This window comes from Lemur catta, chromosome 4 (genome assembly GCF_020740605.2).
Source record: "Lemur catta isolate mLemCat1 chromosome 4, mLemCat1.pri, whole genome shotgun sequence".
NCBI lineage: Eukaryota > Metazoa > Chordata > Mammalia > Primates > Lemuridae > Lemur > Lemur catta.
In genome coordinates this window covers 69,426,982-69,446,395 of record NC_059131.1, presented here as the reverse complement: position 1 = coordinate 69,446,395, position 19,414 = coordinate 69,426,982, and the positions used below count along the sequence as shown (strand labels likewise).

General features: G+C 35.8%; 1 protein-coding gene across 1 annotated transcript in view; it reads right to left on the bottom strand.

Moving 5' to 3' along the window:
- ANAPC1 (anaphase promoting complex subunit 1) overlaps nucleotides 1-19,414 on the bottom strand; it is a 93,694-nt gene that overhangs the window by 10,983 nt on the left and 63,297 nt on the right. The window contains exons 33-45 of the mRNA XM_045550083.1: nucleotides 19,267-19,345; nucleotides 17,795-17,869; nucleotides 16,826-16,902; nucleotides 16,190-16,280; nucleotides 16,040-16,093; nucleotides 14,955-15,148; nucleotides 10,373-10,459; nucleotides 7,335-7,452; nucleotides 6,321-6,398; nucleotides 5,899-5,966; nucleotides 4,733-4,871; nucleotides 2,845-2,931; nucleotides 1,810-1,905 (exon numbers count right to left, since the gene is read on the bottom strand). Of these exons, the coding sequence (XP_045406039.1) occupies nucleotides 1,810-1,905; nucleotides 2,845-2,931; nucleotides 4,733-4,871; nucleotides 5,899-5,966; nucleotides 6,321-6,398; nucleotides 7,335-7,452; nucleotides 10,373-10,459; nucleotides 14,955-15,148; nucleotides 16,040-16,093; nucleotides 16,190-16,280; nucleotides 16,826-16,902; nucleotides 17,795-17,869; nucleotides 19,267-19,345 (1,243 nt within the window). The remainder of the gene's footprint in view (nucleotides 1-1,809; nucleotides 1,906-2,844; nucleotides 2,932-4,732; nucleotides 4,872-5,898; nucleotides 5,967-6,320; nucleotides 6,399-7,334; nucleotides 7,453-10,372; nucleotides 10,460-14,954; nucleotides 15,149-16,039; nucleotides 16,094-16,189; nucleotides 16,281-16,825; nucleotides 16,903-17,794; nucleotides 17,870-19,266; nucleotides 19,346-19,414) is intronic.

Here is a 19,414-nt window from a genome sequence, read left to right as displayed (position 1 = left end):
GTGAGCGGCTTGCAGTTAAAAGTGACAAAAGCAAATGAGCTCATCCATGGCTCAAAAACTCCAAATACCCAAGACCCAACAGGTCTACAGCCAGTCACCTCTGGAAAACTCAGATGGGGTACAACGACATAGCAGGGATCGGCTAGGGACCCCCGGGGGCAGAAGGCAAGAACAATACTGGTTATACTGCTCTTGAGACCCATCTACAAAGTCACCATAGCTGCAACCAGAGGAGATGTTCATCCACAGAGACCTGCCCATGACTATGAAAAGGTGGGGGTTCAGAGAGTGAAAGAGGAGACATACTCTGAGCCAGCAACTGAAAAACACAACTCATTGCTTAGCTGCTGCACAGAGACAGTGTGAGAAGCAGTGCTGGCATGGATACCATAAATTCCTACTTTCCGGTCAAAAAAGGGTGAATTCCAGACAATAAGAACATTGTGGACTTACTTGGTTATATTGGAACTTGGCTTTTAGTTAACCATGTTACTTAACACAGCGTGGTTTTTAGGTTTGGGGGAATTATCCCCTACCTAAATGTATATCCCCACTAAACTTTCCAGCAGACTATTTTACTATTAGAGATTATTTCTTTGGTTTTAGTCATTGAGTCCCAAAAGCCCATCTGTGAACTTATATCATATTCACTTGAAGAACTGTTTAAAACTATAGATTCTGGATATCATTCCAGAAATTCTGATTCAGTGGATGTGGAATGGAATTTGAGGATCTGTATTTTTACAATTTCCCAAATTTTAGCCAGGTTAGAAAACTACTGACTTAGCTTAACTATAATTTTAGATCTGAAAGGTATGATACTATTAAAAAGTTATCAGTATTACTAATAACCTGAAGTGAATAAATTGGCTTGATCCTTTAAGAAAGCTGTTAAGCATTAATTTCTGCATTATTCCTTTTAGGTTCTTTTAAAAGAGTAATAACAAGAGAAATTTTAAAATGAACTCCAACTCCCTAAGTCACTGCATACTAATTCTGTAACCTCATGCAAGCTTAATCACGTAGGTATAATTTCACAGCACTGCCATCATCAGGGCACTATTTGTTCATTAACTGCTTATTTGAAATCTCTTCCATAAAGAGGCTTTGCCAGGAGGAAGGTAAGGGACCACACAAGGATACAAGAGGAGAGAGGGAAGGAATGCTCTCTTCCTCTCCTAGTCAGGGGACGAGGGCAGAAGGGAAGAATGGGAACCCTCGAAGGAAGACAGCCCCCCAGGAGACACTCCTGTCATCATAAAGTCCAAGCTGGCCGGGCGTGGTGGCTCACGCCTGTAATCCTAGCACTCTGGGAGGCCGAGGCGGGAGGATCGCTTGAACTCAGGAGTTCGATACCATCCTGAGCAAGAGCGAGACCCCGTCTCTACTAAAAATAGAAAGAAATTATCTGGACAACTAAAAATATATATATATAAAAAAAAAATTAGCCAGGCATGGTGGCACATGCCTGTAGTCCCAGCTACTTGGGAGGCTGAGGCAGGAGGATCACTTGAGCCCACGAGCTTGAGGTTTCTGTGAGCTAGGCTGATGCCACGGCCCTCTAGCCTGGGCAACAGAGCAAGACTCTGTCTCAAAAAAATAATAAGATAAAAAAAAATATATAAAGTCTAAGCTTCTTGGAAATATAGAGAGCTTTCAACTTTGACAAGGTTTCCTTTTTGTTAATTTCTAAAAGCAAATGAGAAACTAAAAGCAAGGACACTAAGGAACTTTACCACACTTGTCAGTAGGTTACTTGAAATACAGGATGAGTCTCATCAGAATTGGAATAGGTTTCTAGAACCATACCTGATCCATTGCTATATATGCAGGCAACATCTCTGGGGTCTCCTGAGTAACACATTCATAGAGTACTGAAGAAAAGAGATCCAGAATTTCCTGTTTCTGTAGAAAATCAGAAGCTTTTTATAGCACAAAGTATACCCTGAAATCAATTTAAGAAACAATTGTATAGCACTATTATGGCCCATTCACAAGCTCGATATACAAGTGAACGATATAAAAGTAAAATAGCAATCTCTTTTAATAATCATCGTGCATATAACATTAAACATCAATAAAAAACAATCAAAATTTAGTCCCGAGAGATAGTTAAAGATAGTAAGTGCTGTGGAAGGAGAGGAATGGATCAAACTAGGGTAAAATGAGGAGAGAGAATATCCCAGAGATATGTCTTGGGTTGGGCTGGGAAGAGCAGGATCCAGAGAGAAAACACAGTATCAACAAAGATGCAGGAAAAAACACTGACCAGAACAAGTTTGGGGAAAGCAGAAGATTCAAGTCTATTATAATCCCACTTTTAGAAATGAGGAAACTACATGACAACAGGCTATCAATCCCAGATCATCAAATTCCTACGTCCAATCTTTCCTTGTCTGCATGGTAGACTAAATCAAAGATCTGCTAGGCACCCTTAGAATCCTGAAGAGAGTAGTTGCATGAACAACAAAAAGAAGAGTTATAATATACAGAGGAAACAAAATTCATGAAATTACATAAAAACAAAAGAAAGGTGGTAAATACTGAAAATATAAATCAGTATAAGAATGGCCATCATTCTTGTACATGATAGAAATTATCATCTATTAAAACTAATAATGTCTTAGAAATTTTAAGTTGTTTCTTCTGTCAGAGTAGGAAGTTACTGAATTTAATAGTTAGACTATGGAAAATGTGCAGCCAAGCAAAACTCATCCAATGTAACTGAGGCATGGTATGCCATCAATATCACAGATAGATATGGATATTACAGATGTTTTTGGTGGTCCACAGAAGTAATAAAAAGTTCTAGTCTGGGAGCTCAGCAAACCATATAATATATACCTGGCCCATGTTCACAGTTGGCTTGCAGAAATATTCAGCAAATGACAGAAGTGCTGGATCAGAAGTGAATGCTGAAATTGTTTCTGGCTAAAAAAACAAACAACAACAATGTAAGTAAAATAATAAAAGACTATTTTCCTCACTGATCAAATTATAATGCATGCAATTCTAAGAACTCCATCACTGCTTTCTCACACAACATTCCCACAAAACCCAAGATGGTACAAACTTGCTTGAGATTCACCACCTGGTTCTGCTAAGAAGTTGTAAGAAGTTTTTTGCACAAGTTAACAGAAGCTTCTGATTTATCAAAAGGCCCAATAATAGACAGGTCTTCCTTTTTACACAATTCACCCAAAAAATGTTTTCCCTCTCCACTGACTAAAAAGCCTACTAGAAACTAGTGAAAAGGAAAAAGGAATATCACTGAACAGCCAGTCACAAAAAGACAAATACTGTATGAATCTACATAGATGAGGTACTTAATGTAATCAAAATCAGAGACAAAAAACAGAACGGTGGTTGGCAGGGACCATTAACCAGTAACTCCGCACATCCCCACATACCCCATTTAATGAGTATAGAGTTTCAGGTCTGCAAGATGTAGTTCTGAAGATGGATGATAGTGATGGTTGCAAAACAATGTGAATGTATTTAATATCACTGAACTGTACACTTAAAAATGGTTCAGATAATAAATTTTGTTATGTGTATTTTACCACAATTTTTAAAAACTGGAAAAAAAGCAGAATATCACTCAAGGTTTAAGACTGAAAATGGAATATGATAGTATTACCATTTTCCATTGAGGTTTATATTTTATTTCTGAACTCCCAGCATGCAGGGAATTGACACATCTTTTAATTTTTATATACTTTCCTCATTCAAACTCAAGTCTAAACTTTATCTTCTTTACAAATTGGATTAGAGTCTTTGAGAAAGGCTCTAATTTTCAGAAGAAGCAATAAGTTAAACTTCGCCTAAAAATGTTTCAGAAATATTTCATAGGCAACCTACTGAACACTGCCAAATAAAATTCACAAATGTCAACCCTAGGAACTATTTATATATTTAAACCCTGGGAACTACTATAAAGGCTCAGTCAAAAGTAACTGACCCAAAATGAAATGTGAGTCAAATTAAAATAAAGTGTATCTTTTTACTTGGAAGAACAAAGAATTCTAACTCAGTCCTCTGGCTGCCACTCAGCTAGGTGACCTGCCACACTTTTGCTGTCTGAAACCATCCTTTAGATTGCTCCTCTATATATTGCTAGCAGGGACACATTTGCTCACGGATTCCTAAAAGCTAGGGTTAAACTCAGAAATTTTAATGCAAGATTATGGAACCTATTTCTAGTGTTGGAAACTTATTTGAGTTCTATAATGTATAACAAAATATGTACTGACCCCTCCATGGGAATGTGTTGGCAATCAAGTACTATGCAAATAATAAAGCAAACTAATAAAAGAAGCCCGAATCTGTCATCATTTTATCCTAAGATTTACGAAACAAATGGTGGTTTAAAAATGGAGTAAGTAAGTGGTAACCTGAAAAACTTTTTCTATTTTTACTACAAATTAAGGAACTCTTGACTGATTTGAAGATTAATAAGTAAATTAAATTTTTTTAAAGTGTCAAAATATATTATGGCTGTCCTTGCCACTAAATGTAAATCTTACTTAAAGTATCAGCAGATTATCCATATTTTATTATGGCTGTCAAATAAAATAGCAAACGAACCCAAGGTCAATCAGTCTTTATATTCTGCAGTGATAAAAGAGGAAGCAGATCCACCTTTACAATCTACAGCGATAAGAGAGGAAGCTAGCTGGTGGAATTTGGAACTATTTCTTTTCATCGTTCAGTTTGTAACAAGCAACACTACCTTGAAAGCCCGGGCTTCGGAGTTTCTGTTAGCAACAGTCTGCGCCAACAAACTTTGCCACCCCATTGGATCTTCTTTATAGGACAGCTGACCTGCTCTGAGTTTAACATACAAAACTCCATCCTTGGAAAGGATGGACCTGAAATAAAAAAGAATGAATTTAATATGAGGTATTATTGGCAGTGCTCAGCTGGAAACAGTGTTTTCCAATACCATGTTCTCAGGAGATAAAATTTTTACCACTTTCCACCAAGGTATACGATTATTTGTTATGTCTAACTTAAATCAATTTCTATGAGAAAGACTAAAATAAAGTTCTGCCTTTCTTTTGTGTCTAGATTCATGGAACTTGTTAAATGAGAAGACATTTTGACTATTTGCTCAAGCATGAGCTTTGAAGGTAATAGTATTTTATCTAACACCTCTTTGTATTCTCTGTATCCCCTTAGCATTATGCATAGGACATTGGAAGTACTAAATATCTATTAATTAGTTTGCAGCAGAAAGAGAATAATGCTGCAAATCTAAAGACAGAATAATACAGAAAACAGCTAATATATAAATAATTTGGGAAAATATAAATTAGAACCAAACTATAAAAACTTTTACATGCTTGTTAAACTTTCTAGAAATTTAAAGACTTAATTTATATACTACCTTAGGTATAAAATTATTCATACTCTAAAATAATTACTTGCATATGACTATTTCCACCCAAAAGCAATTTACTAAAATCTTGAATTTATGAGAACATTCTAACATGAGAACGGTAAAGAGAGGCCACAGAAGATGTGGTCTGACAAACATCAATTGTTATAATAAAGTTCCTTTTGAGGACATATATTTCAGCCTATTTTCTTAAACTAAACATTATATTATTGTACCAACAGACAAATCCAATACTGTCCTAAGTTAAGTCAGTTCAAATTTCTCAATGAGTTACTATAAATGCTTCGGGTTTGATTTCTAAATTAAAACTTGCACTTTCTAATACAAACCCTGTTTCAAACATGTAGACTACTTTATTTAATACCTACTCTACATGTTGTCTTGGATGAGATCAAAGGGTAACAAATCACATTCTGGATAATATTCTATAATTTATACCTTCCTATATATTTCTATTCACTTCTAAAAGGTAAATCTGAGAAATTCAATATACTTACTTCAAGTGTTGCATTCCCTTGCTTAAATCTATCAGCAGTTCCCAGTATCTTGGGCCTTTAATTTTAATCTGGTAAGATAAATGTAAACACGGTCAACCCAAAGCTGGAAAAAGTGCTAGTTTCACAAGCTAAAACCCATGCTTCTCAGAGGAAACAATACTGAGCTGAAAAGAGACACTGAGAGGTTAAGAAGCTCCATTCGCAGACAAAAACATGTACGTGAATCAAGTTCTGAGGCCATCTATCAGTAACGATCCCTAAGACAAGACCTTCTCTATTCTTCATGACTATTCGTCCCGCTGCTGCTTTCTTGTTTTAAAACATGGCAAAAGCAGACACTTTTATGTAGTTATCTTTAACGCTATGTTGCTCTGTTTAAATTTATCCCTTGGAGAGATCTCCCTAAGTCACACCTAACTTACCTGCTTTAAAAGGTGGAGTTCTGGAAGAATGGTAGGAGCCATCAATTCTTCTTTGGTTTGTTCATACCACTGAGTGCCCTTTACAAATGTAAAAGCACAGCCATAGTTCACCAGGCAGTCAGCAGAAACGACACAGCAGAAACACCCCACTCTACACCTCCCTCTTCCCCACAGTTTATACAGAGACTGTTAAATGGCATAAAATCTTCTCTGGTACTCAAATCTCAAGGGACTGAAGTGTAAATTCCTTTACAGGGAATGTATCGCTTCTCACCACTTCAAGCCTTGCTCTTCACAGGCCAGCAGTCCTGAAGTGCTGCACTTCCGATCCCTCTGGAGTGTTGTACCTACTGTCTTCTCCACTGGGAATGAGCCCCACTCAGCTGGCAAGTCTTAGCCCAAACACTGTCCACTGTGACAGCCTCCCCTACCCCCACAGCTGAACAAGGGCAGTTCTCCTCTGCTCCCTCTGTGTTCCACACATACCTCATCACACTCTATCTCACTGCATCCATGCCTGGCTCCCCAACAGACAGAAGTTCCTTAAGGAATATGACAATGTCATCTTGTTTTTATACCCCAGTTTGATACATAGTAGGTACTTAATAATTTGCTGAATGAAGGAAGGATATACGACTTCTAATCTATTTGTGTACCTAAATGAAAGCTCTCTCAACAATTATACAATTTTGAGTTTTAAAGTACACAGCTAACAAATCTAAGAATAGTTCCAACTCAGTTTTTTAGAACACTACTATCAGCCAGGGACATTTTCAAACTATAAGCTCTAAGGACAAAAGAGCAGCTGATGATCCCTGAAAGACTATACCCATAGAATATAAATGAGTATGAATGGCTTGGCAGAATGTACAAGAACTTTGGAAGCTTCGATTTTTATGAGAGTTCAACTCATTACTGTCACCTTTTACTGGACAATACTGAGATTTTATGACCTGCAAAGATGGATGAGTGGGTAATAAAATTACAAAATAAATTACAGGGAGAAAGAGTTACCTTGTAGGTAACTTCTAAGAGAGCATAGCAGGGCATGTTTGTGTCCACATCCACAGGCACTAGAAGCCTTGGTTCTGCAGCTAGCACGTAGAGATGCCGGAGAGCCTGGAGATGATACCTGGTCACAGAAAAGATGGAGATAAGGTAAGAAACAGGTGCAACAGCATGAGCTCCGCAATGTGCTGTTGCCTACAAGCTGGAAGAGGACAGAGCGGGAGTATATCCTCCAAATGAACAGCAATCTTATAGGCAGATGATGAGATCCAATTTAAAAGTAATAGAGAAACTCTCTTTAAAAATTATATATAAGTGATCCTTTTTATTCTTTTTTTTAGAGATGAGGTCTCTTGCTCTGTTGCTCAGGCTGGAGTGCAGTGGTGTGATCATAGCTCACTAAAGCCTCAAACTCCTAGGCTGAAGTGATCCTCCTGCCTCAGCCTCCCAAGCAGCTGGGACTATGGGACTACAGGCACGCACCACCATACCTGGGTAGTTTTATGATTATTATTATTTTGTATAGACAGGGTGTTGCTACATTGCTCAGACTGGTCTTGAACTCCTGGCCTCAAGTGATCCTCCCGTTTTGGCCTCCCAAAGTGCTAGGATTATAGGTGTGAACCACTATACCCAGCCCATAAGTGATCCTTTACCCAAGAATTTTTTACTTGAGTTTTCATAGTTAGGAGGTTTTACAGGGAAGCAAAAACTGTCAAAACATGAAAATATTTACTAATGAATTGACTACTTATAAAAGCAGTCCCAGCTGGGCACTTGGGCAACAGAGTGGGACCCTGCCTCCACTCCACCCCCCAAAAAAGCAGTCCCTTTCAAATAACCCTTTCTGTTCAGCACAAGGCACCTCTTTGTACCTTTCTCAGGGATTTACTTCTAGTTTTTTTTTCCTTAACAGGGGGCAGGGGAGAAAGGATGCCAATTTTCCTCAGATAGTAAAGCTCTTCTACATATACATGTTTATACACAAATGCACATACACAAACACACACCCTTGAAATAGAGTACATCAAAAATTTATGGGTAAGATTACGACAATATTTTTCTACGTGTGCTTTTGAGTTTTCCAAAAATTAAAAAAAAATTTTTTAATTTATATTTCAGAATATAAACACAAAAGTTTTTATGTTATGATCCCATAAAGGAGGGATAAAATGAGACTTCAATTTTTTAAAAAACTATAGTTATAGAAAATAACTTCCTTCTTCCCATCTAATCTACTCACTTATAATAAGTCTATTAAAAATGAAATAAATAAAGGTCAGGAAAAAAACTGATATTTATCAATTACATAAAGATTCTTATCACCAGATTGCTCTGTTTATAATAGCTAGACCAACTAACACTATGGCCAGCAATATGAGTGTTACTCTCCCTTCTTCCCTAAATAACTGACTTTAACAAACTCAAAAAATGTTTCCTAAATGGCAGGCACAAGACCACATGACAGAGTTGCATTAATTTAACAATAATAGGCCAGGTGTGGTGGCTCACGCCTGTAATCCTAACACTCTGGGAAGCTGAGGCAAGAGTATCGCTTGAGGTCAGGAGTTTGAGACCAGCCTGAGCAAGAGCGAGATCCCATCTCTACTAAAAATAGAAAGAAAATTAGCCAGGCAACTAAAAATAGAAAAAAAAAAATTAGCCAGGCATGGTGGCACACGCCTGTACTCCCAACTACTCGGGAGGCTGAGGCAGGAGGATTGCTTGAGCCCAGGAGTTTGAGGTTGCTGTGAGCTAGGCTGATGCCACTGCACTCTAGCCCGGGCAACAGAGCAAGACTCTGTCTCAAAAAAAAAAAAAAAATTAGCCAGATATGTGGCATGCTCCTATAGTCCTAGCTACTCAGGAGGCTGAGGCAGGAGGATTGCTTGAGCCCAGGAGTTTGAGGTTATAGTGAGTCATACATGTGATAAGGCCACTACACTCCAGCCTGGGCAACAGAGCAAGTTCTTGTCTCAAAAAAAAAAAAAAAAAAAATTAACAATAATATTCTTATGCTCCACCTATCATAAGAGTTTGGATTTCAGATCAGGCTACTTACATGAAATACCTATCTTTCTTCCACCACTGGTTATATATTATGCTATAGTTTAAAATGATGGCTTAGGTTACCATGATGAGTGCCCCTGACCCTCATTCTGGGCAGACAACACAGGGTGCCTTCAGGTGAACACAGTGGTCATCTGAGCTGACACTGAGCGGAGCTATTTGCTTCCCTTCTTCCATATGCAGAAGAGATCTGCTGTATCTCAAACTTCTAAGAAAACTGGATTGTTGGTGGTTCCTTATACTCTAAAATGCTGAACTTTTGAATTATTATACTGTTTCTACATGGTTTGAGGTTCTACTGCTCACTACCACTTATAATTGTCTCCAATTTTTTGCTGCATTTTGCTTTTCTTGTCCCTTCTACGTCATCGATACAACATTTCTCAGCACTTATGTAAAAGAGGAAGAAAAGGAATTCATACGAACACTGCCAGTAAATCAGATAAATTTTTCTCTTGAAATTAAACAATTGTAGTACAAAAGGTATTGTCTTGACCTTCCTTTGGCAACTATCCTTTGATGAATTTTTCCCTAAAGACAACTTTGTTTGGCCTACTCCTAGGTTTAGGGCAATTCTATAGATTTGAGGATGGTGGAACATGGGTCAGTCAACAGATGTCCAAAGTTCTCTTCTGGTCTAACACTTTATAAGAGAAACTTCTTAAAAGATTTAGCCATGAGGGGATGGGTGTATACATACATAATGAGTGTGATGTGCACCATCTAGGGGATGGACACACTTGAAGCTCTGATTCGGGGTGGGGGGACAAGGGCAATATACGTAACCTAAACTTTTGTACCCCCATAATATGCTGAAATAAAATAAAAAAAAAAGATTTAGCCATGAAGATAACTAAGTTTAAGAACAAAACAACATTAATTTGGAAATAAGTCCATGAAACTATAACACAACCAAATTATCCCTTCAGAGAACTTAAGAAATAGCACATTGAAGACAGAATCACTAGACTTACCGGTTGTCAGTGCTGTGAGCTGGGAAGTGTGGGTAAAGGGCACAGAGAAGAGCAGCAATGGAAGAGTTTGATGTGCTCAAAGAGTACCTGCAAAACAAATTTGGTAGGGACAGATGTATTAATTACACTGAGCATACTTTCAAGACATTCTTGAGAATTAGGAAATTGGGGCATTGTGGCAAGGCACACTGAAGAGATGCCCTCATAAATACAAGTGTGCTAATGGTGTGAATGTTTCACTTTTTAGTCCTTAAGCCATTTCAAGATAGTCTGCTATTTAAATCCCACAAATGTTTAAACTTCAATGCTTAAATAACCAAGGTTTTAACCTAAAATAGCATAGTAGTAAGTCATGATTACAGACCTAGAAATTATAAATATTAAAGAGTCATTAATAAAGCCACCTTCTTTTTCAGTTTTATATATGCCTATTTATAAAATTATGAACCTGAATTTTAAAAATATAGGTTTTTTTACTGGGTAAACACTTTTTTCTGTTTTTGTGAAGCATGACTTATTCCTTTAGAGTGACTAAGTGAAAAAGACAAAAGTTATCATTAAAAAAATTACAGTGAATGCATAAACAGCTATTCCTCTAATGCATAATGTTTTCTTATGAATGATGCTTTGAAATAAAAATGATATAGGAAATCACATAAAACTACTTTTGTTAACTATTCAATATAAATATATATTTTTATTACACACAAACACACACATCTACCCAAATCTCTTTCCCTATCTTTTCTGATAATTAGAGTATCAAATAGGAACTTAGCATTCATTACACATACTCATATATTTAATGAATTAGGAAGAAAAGATTTCAAAATTTAAGCAAGGAAATAACATCTATTTTGGCATGTGACAGAATAGGCCATTTTCTCTGTACCATTTTGATAAACCAAAATTCAAAGATAAACATTAAAATACTCGTATTAGAAATTTGGGGATTAGAGGACATTGGTACTTTGAGACAGGAGTCTGCCAACCTCCTCATTTGCAGGCAAATTAATAAACTCCTCTTTCCTTCTCCTCAAACCACTTGTCCTCGTTCTTCTGATGCGGCCTCAGGGACAAGTGCAGAACTTTCGGTAACAGAATCTGGAGTCCCTGGGTGGGCTCACTGGCTCTCTGGTGGAATGGCACCCTGCAACTGCTAGAGGAAGCAGGGAGCAACCCTGGGACAAGCCGTGGATCTTCAATGGAAGGAATGGCTTCTTTTTGAGGTGAGACAGTACAAGACGGTCCTAGTAGCTGCCAGAGCATGTTTTAGCTCCAGGGAATTCCCATCTCTTTCTCCCCGGAATTAGACCAGCTCCCCACAACCTGAACTGAGTTGAGGAGAAGGAAATAGATTTGGGAAGCATCATAACAGCATGGTCATTTGTAAGTAAAGTTCCCCAGGACACCAAGACCCTGTTTCCACCCATATGCAGGTTTTCATACCTTCTGGTTGGATTTGTTTTGCGGCACCAATTTGGGGATGGAAGACAAGAGGTTGAGTGGAACTAGGAAACCTGGTTTGGATTTGGAGCTCAATTGTGGTTCCCAGGGAACTAAGGGGTATTGGGAGATGTTGGTTCTCATTTGTCCCCTTTGGATTAGGAGATGTTGATTCTCATTTCAGAATTTGGTTTTTGTTTCGATGGTTCCCATTTGGTCAGCCATGGCATTTTGTGTTGAGAATTATCTGTATTGTTTGTGTTTGTTATTTGTGAGTTTTGTTGCAACATAAGGAAGCAAAGTCCCTTGGGAAAAAACACTGGGTGAATGGTTAACTTATAGTAAAGAGAATGGTGCTACTGTAATCCAATGTACACGTTGGAGTGTGAGGAGAAGAAATTTGGGGATTAAACATAGTGGTGTAGTTAAGTTTAAATACTGTTACAAAGTACCCTTAACCATTTAAAGAACAAAAATCACTAGAAAAGCAGTAGCAGAATGGCAGAAAATCTATTCAATACTAAAGAAGAGCAAGTAGAGTCAAACAGTGTGGAACAATGAAAGATGGAATCAAATAAGAGCATAAAATAAATGTAGGGGCTTATTTTAAAAAAAAAGTTTCAAAGATCATAAAATAGAATAAAATACAAATAAGAATTTCATAGTAATATTTCTTTAACCATTCTTAATTCTAAACAACTAAAGAAGGACAATTCCACAAAACATGTTAAGAGGAAATGCACACCTTCCTGATAATCTTTACTTTTTGTACTTCTGGGAAGGTGAATTATAATAGTTAGCTCAGTCTTAAAGAAAAGGAGAAAATAAGCCCACATGACTTGTAGAAATTATAGCAGTTGGCCAAGATCACACACACTGGAGCTAAATAAATGAAGTAATTTACAGACTGGAAGACTCAATGCTTCAGATTTCAATTCCCCTCAAACTGATATATAGAATCAGTGCAATTATGATCAACATTTTAGTAGGTAAATTAGTATGGAAAATAACAAATTCCAATATTTACATGAAAATGCAAAGAACCAAGAACAGAAAAACACACTTTTGAAGATGAAAACTCTGGTTGAAGGATTTACTCTACCAAATATCAAGACTTATAAGACACTGTGGTATTGGTGCAAGTACAGAAAAACAGACCAACAGAACTTAATATCCCAGAAATAAACACAGGTGCATGGACACATAATTTCTATAATAAAAGTTGTACTGCAAAGCAGTGAAGAAAGGATAAACTTTTCAATAGTAGTGGGGAAAAAAACATACAGTGGGGAAAAACATAAAGAAAACATACAGAAAAATCAGTGCCAGGTAGACTTTAAATCCAAACGTTAATGAATGGAAAAGCTAAAAAAAAATTCTAGAAGTTAAAATAGGAGAATATCTCCATTTCTTTGGGGTAAAGGAAGTATTTCATAAGTGGAACAAGAAAGTACAAACAATAAAAGAAAAATATGAATAATTCTCTCATCAAAAGACACCACTGAGAGAATGAAAAGGCAAGCCATGGAGAGACAAACGTAACTGCAACATACAAAACTGACCAACGGATTAGGATACAGTTTAAAGAATCCCTATAAATCAACACAAAGTTAAACCAATGTGAAGTAGTCAACTTCATAAAAACGGAAAGTAGAATGATGGTTTCTGGGAGCTGAGGGGAAGGAGAAATGGAAAGTTGTTTTAATGGGTAGAGAGTATCAGTTTTGCAAGATGAAAAAATTCTGGAGATTGGTTGCACTACATTGTGAATATACTTACATTACTGAACTGCACACTTAAAAATGGTTAAGATGATAAATTTTATATTGTGTATATTTTGCCACAAATAAAAGTTTTTAAACAGATAAATAAACATAAAAACTGGGTAGCAAAAGATCTAGATATCACAAAAGGGGATTTGTGGCTAGCTATTAAATATATAAAATGGTGCTCAACACCATTATTCAGGGAAATAGAAATTAAAACTACAATGAGATACTGCTATATATCCACCAGACTGCTAAAATTAAAAAGATTATAACAACAAGGGTTGACAAGGATATGGAACAACTGGAACTTCATTCATTGCTGATAAGTATGTAAAATGGCACAACAATATTAAAGCATTGATGGCTTTATCTACTGACGTTGAACATATACATATATGCTATGACCTCATTCCACTCATAGATCTTTACAATAAAATCAAAGACATGTACAAGAATGTTCATAACAGCATTATTCATACTAGTCCCAAGCTAGAAGCAACAAGCATCCATCAATAGTAGAGTAGACCAATAAACTGTGGTATGGTAATACAATGGAATATAATGCAACACTGAAACTTGAATAAACCTTTGCTGCATGCAACATGAATGACTCTCACAAACATAACAATGAGCAAAAGAAGGTATAAAAGGACACACACTGTATGATTCCACTTAAATTTCCTAAACAGGCAAACCAATTTAAGGTGTTGGGAGACTAAATAGTGGTGATCTTTGAGAAGTAAGGTAATAGTGATTGGGAGAGGCATCACAGGGGTGGAGATGGGTGTTCTGCGTTTCAAGTACTATATATATTTTGATCTGCATGGTAACAAAGAGACTTTTGTATGGTAGATAGTTCATTCACCTGTGCTCCTATGATTTGTACACGTTTCTGTATCTGTGCTTTTTTCGATACAGATCATTAAAAGCCAGGGCAGTCTTATAAAAAATGAGGTGGTCAGGAATGACATATGCTGGAAAAAGAGCAAGAAAGTTGAAAATTAAGAAAATGTCATAGAATTTGGTGACATTGTTCATGACCTTTTTGAAAAAGCACTTCAGTAGAAGGGTAAAATCTTTAAATAGTTGGGAATAAGAGGTGATCCACTGAAGTAATGAATACAGACTCTTCTGAGAAATGTAATGATGGTAAGTATGTCAGAGAAGATGGTAATTCTACTGAGTAGGCCATAAATTGACGGTTAAACTATAAATAAGCCCCAAACGTGTAATAATGCCCCTCAGATCAGCCAACAGCCAGTCAGAATTTAAAATTTTCATGTACCTTCTACATCAAAATAAGTCACACTTACAGATCTCACTCATGAGATCTTTCCATTGACAAAAAAAAATACATATTCATTTACCTTCCTCCTCCCAAAAATAGAAGTCCAAGGGCCATGTGGTGGGCTAAGTGAAAACCATAGTTCATTTCACCACCTGTTTTCATGTGCAAGAAGCGACAAAGCTGCAAAACCTTTAGGTTCCCAGAGCCAGCCATTACCATGGCAAGAGACAGTAGTACCACACTGAGGCAGGTTTCCAGGTTGTAAGGACCTGTCTGAAAATGCAAAACGATGACATCACTGTAACCATTGTGTTACAATTCTTTATTATCAGAACTAATTTACTCATGATTAGAAGACTAATATTTGTAACTTTTAAAAAATATATAAAAACAAATATTTCCCCTGATTATCAAATGTAAGTTCAATGTAGAAAATTTTAAAAATCAAGTATCAAGAAGAAATAATAATCTCTTGGATCATCACCCAAAGAGAACTGGTGTTAACATTTTGGCTTTTTCTCTGAATCTTTTCCTGTATCTATATATACTTTTTTCAAGTGAAATGGACATGTTGCTATATAGAATATTTTTAACCTTTTTAATAATCTATTATAGGCAATCTTTACTCACAAAAAATTCTTGTACAGTATGATTTTGATAGCTCCACCATTCAATCATGTATGAATAGGCCATAATCAAACTTATTTAACTACTTTGAGACTTTCTGATTTTATAATTTTTCTATATTATAAATAATGTTGCATTAATCTATATTATTTTTACCAGGAAATAAAAATCTTGCAGTCTTCCTGTCATCAGAGCAGCAATGCCTGCTCTGATTCAAAGCAATTGAATCTTTACTAAGAACAAATTTTTTTAAAAAGGAAATTCCCAATATTTAGTACTGAGACAGAATTACATGTGGTATGACAATCCATGAATGTTATGGCCTTTCTTATTCTTTTGTCACAAGAATTAGACACCTCTGCATCCTTTAAGGGTAATCATATTCTCACCTAATTAATATCCAAATACAAAGATGTTTCAAATTTCCCATTCTAAATTCAAACAAACAGATATTTGACAACACATAAGTAATTGGATTATCAGTGAATTCTTTTCAAGTTTAATTTTATTCCCAAGAATAATCATAAAAAGACTCACAACGGAAGCATTGGGTGCAGACAAGTAAGTCATAAAATCTTTTGCAAATTTATGCTGGAAAAACAAAAGAAAAAATTCAAAGTTAAAAGAAGCATTGTAGGGCTTTGTTAAAGAAGAAAATGGAACAGAGTAAACTAAGATACTTCTTACCAAACAGTTAAATGCTGATAAGTTTTCTGAGCCAGCAAATCGAAAACCCAGAGACAAACAGGCTCCTGCAATTATGTAGACATGTGCTTGTCTAAAAACAGATGACAAGAAATTTAATATTGTCATTACTTTGCTTTAAAATTATCTTGGGATAAAAATAATATTAAAAAAATAGTAATAAATATTTCTGTCCTCTAAACTAGTTTATATCCTTCTGGGAATACTCAAGTATGTCTCTACTCAATCAGCAGATGTCTATTTTTTTTTTTTTTGGTCAGCAGAAGCATCAAGGGACCCTTACTGATGAAGTCTGACTCTTGCCTATCTGTTTCATATGCGGCAAGCAAAAGATAATTTTTAAAAATTATTGCCAAATTTTTTTTAATGAAAGGATAAAACAGGAATATGTACGAGTTAAATCTCCAGTATTGTTTTTTGAGGACAAGAACTCTATACTTCAGAGTTTAAAAAAAAAAAAACAACACATAACCTTCTGAATATCTGGTAAACAATGGTTAGAAACATTCAGGATTCAGAATTACTCAAACAAATGACAATACTACTCCTATACAGTATATTTCAATTTACTTATCTGATAGATACTAGGATAGTTAATTTGTAGTATACATTACTTACGACAAAGTTTCCAAATTCAAATCCTCTGAGCAAGGCAATTCAATTTCACTGAGAGAGATACTATTTTCTCTTATAATCTGTCAAGATAGAAACCAAGAAAACTTGGACATCAATGTTCTAGTTACAAATATTTAATAATTTGAAGAATAACATACTGCTTATCATGGCCATGTTTACACAAAATAAGCTTTACCAAACCATTTCATTCAAAGGCCTATATTTTAATCACATTGAATGCAGTCAAATTTCAAACCTAAGATGGGATAAATGAGGAAAATAACAATCGGATTTAACAAATGTAAATAGGAGAACTTAAGTATATTCTGAATCAATACCAGAGTAATAATATTTCATACAGTCGACTGAAATACCGAGATGATGGCTATTGGGGCAGGGGTGAGGGGAAGAGGCAGGGAAAGAGGAAAAAAGCAACTGGAGAAAACTCTAACCAGAGACATATACATATTTCTTCATGGGATGTTTCTAGCATTACACCTACATTACATCTATAATACAATACAATAAAATAAAATATTTGATATTGAGTTTTTACAAAGCAGTCTATTTATTTTTAACTAATATATTTGGCTTGCTGAATAAATATGCTATAAAGTAATTAAAAGAAGTCATTATATAGGAAATCTAAAATTCTTACAAAGTAAAATAGCATCTTAGATAAATGTTTACTTAATTAGGATAAAAATGCCAAAAATACTTTTTTAGAGTGCTTTGGTATATATACTTAATTTTCAAAAACCACAAATTCTAGGGATATGAGCTAAAAGGGAAGGCTGAGTTCTGTGATCAGTACACAATCTTAAAATGAAAATTCATGGGGCTTCAAGAGATCCTCTAATGGTCAATATTGCCTTCATAATAAAAAATATTTTATAGGATTTTGGAAAATCCCACAAGAAATCATAATTTTATGCTATTAAAGATATAGTAATATTTATTATATGTACTTACTTGAGGAACGTTGCTGTCAACCCACTTGGAATTTGGTAAAATTTCATCCCACAAAATCAGGCATCGAGCAAGTGTCTTAAAAATGCAATACAAATAAAATTAATTAGAGCAGTCAAAATTAATACATTTTATAACAATGATAAGAATACAACAATTTAAAAATCAGTTCCTAACTGATGACAATGCGTGTGCGTGTGTGTGTGTGTGTGTGTATGTGTGGACGGGGTCTTGTTCTGTCACTCTGTCACTCAGGCTGGAGTGCAATGGCACAATTACAGGTCACTGTAACCTCAAACTCCTGGGCTTAAGCAATCCTTCCACCTCAGCCTCCCAAGTAGCTGGGACTACAGGCATGTGCCACCATGCCTGGCTAATTTTTTCTATATATTTTTAGTTGTCTGACTAATTTCTTTCTATTTTTAGGGGAGATGGGGTCTCACTTTTGCTCAGGCTGTTTTCGAACTATTAACCTTGAGAGATCCTCCTGCCTCGGCCTCCCAGAGTGCTAGGATTACAGGTGTGAGCCACCACACCCGGCCAATAATGTAAATATTAAAAAAAAAAAAAAAAACTTAGCCTTGCCTACCTTAAACATGCTCAGAACACTTACATTAGCCTACCATTGTACGTCATCATCTGTCCACACAGTCTACTGTAGAGTACTGTTTATTTACTCTTTTGATCAGTGGCTACTGGGAGCTGTGGCTCACCACCACTGACCAGCATCACAAGAGAGTATGATACCACATGGCACTAACCCAGGAAAAATCAAAATTCAAAATTCAAAGTATGGTTTCTACTCAATGCATATCACTTTCGCACCATCATGAAGTCAAAAAATCGTAAGTCAATCCACTGTTAAATTGGGGACCATCTGTAGTATTGACCTAAGCTACTCATTAAAATAAATTTAAGATTTAGATTTTAAGAAAGAAAAACTAAAATTAAGTTGATCATCATCAAAGTTTAGAAGAGTTGAAGACTTAAAAACGTGCTCTACTAAAGAAAAATCACAAAAGAAAAAACCATAGCTCTGTCTACACCATAATTGAAAGGCTTACATATGCTAAGTTTAAACATTAAAATAACAGAGGGAAATTTTTAGGCAATTATGTCAAATTGTTATTGTCATTAAATACAACCTTACAGTATTATTACATTCTTAATAGTAATCCAAAAATGTAAAACAAAGTAGTAATAATGTCCTCGTCACTTGTTGCTTTTTAGGAAGTTTTAAATAATGTGAGAAGATGAAATGTCACTCCATGTATTACATATCAACATGGCTCCCTTTCTTGAGATTCCTAAAGTTATATTTGGGAAATTTCAAAAGAATGCTGTCAATTAGATATACATGACAGATTAAAAGTAAAAGGTTCACTTGTAATAATATTTATATCTGTAAGCTAAATTTAAGAACCACAAATAGGCTCCTTATGTTAACGGAGATTAAAAATGAAAAAGCACCATACCCTAAGCAAGAGAAATTCTGGTTTCACAAAGTCCAGCAAATACATGGTATCAGGAGCTCGAAGCCAATCTGCAATGGATCTGTTGGTGAAGGACATCAGTGAACGTTACTGCTCAAGTAGAAGACAAGGTAATCAAGAATCTCAAGAT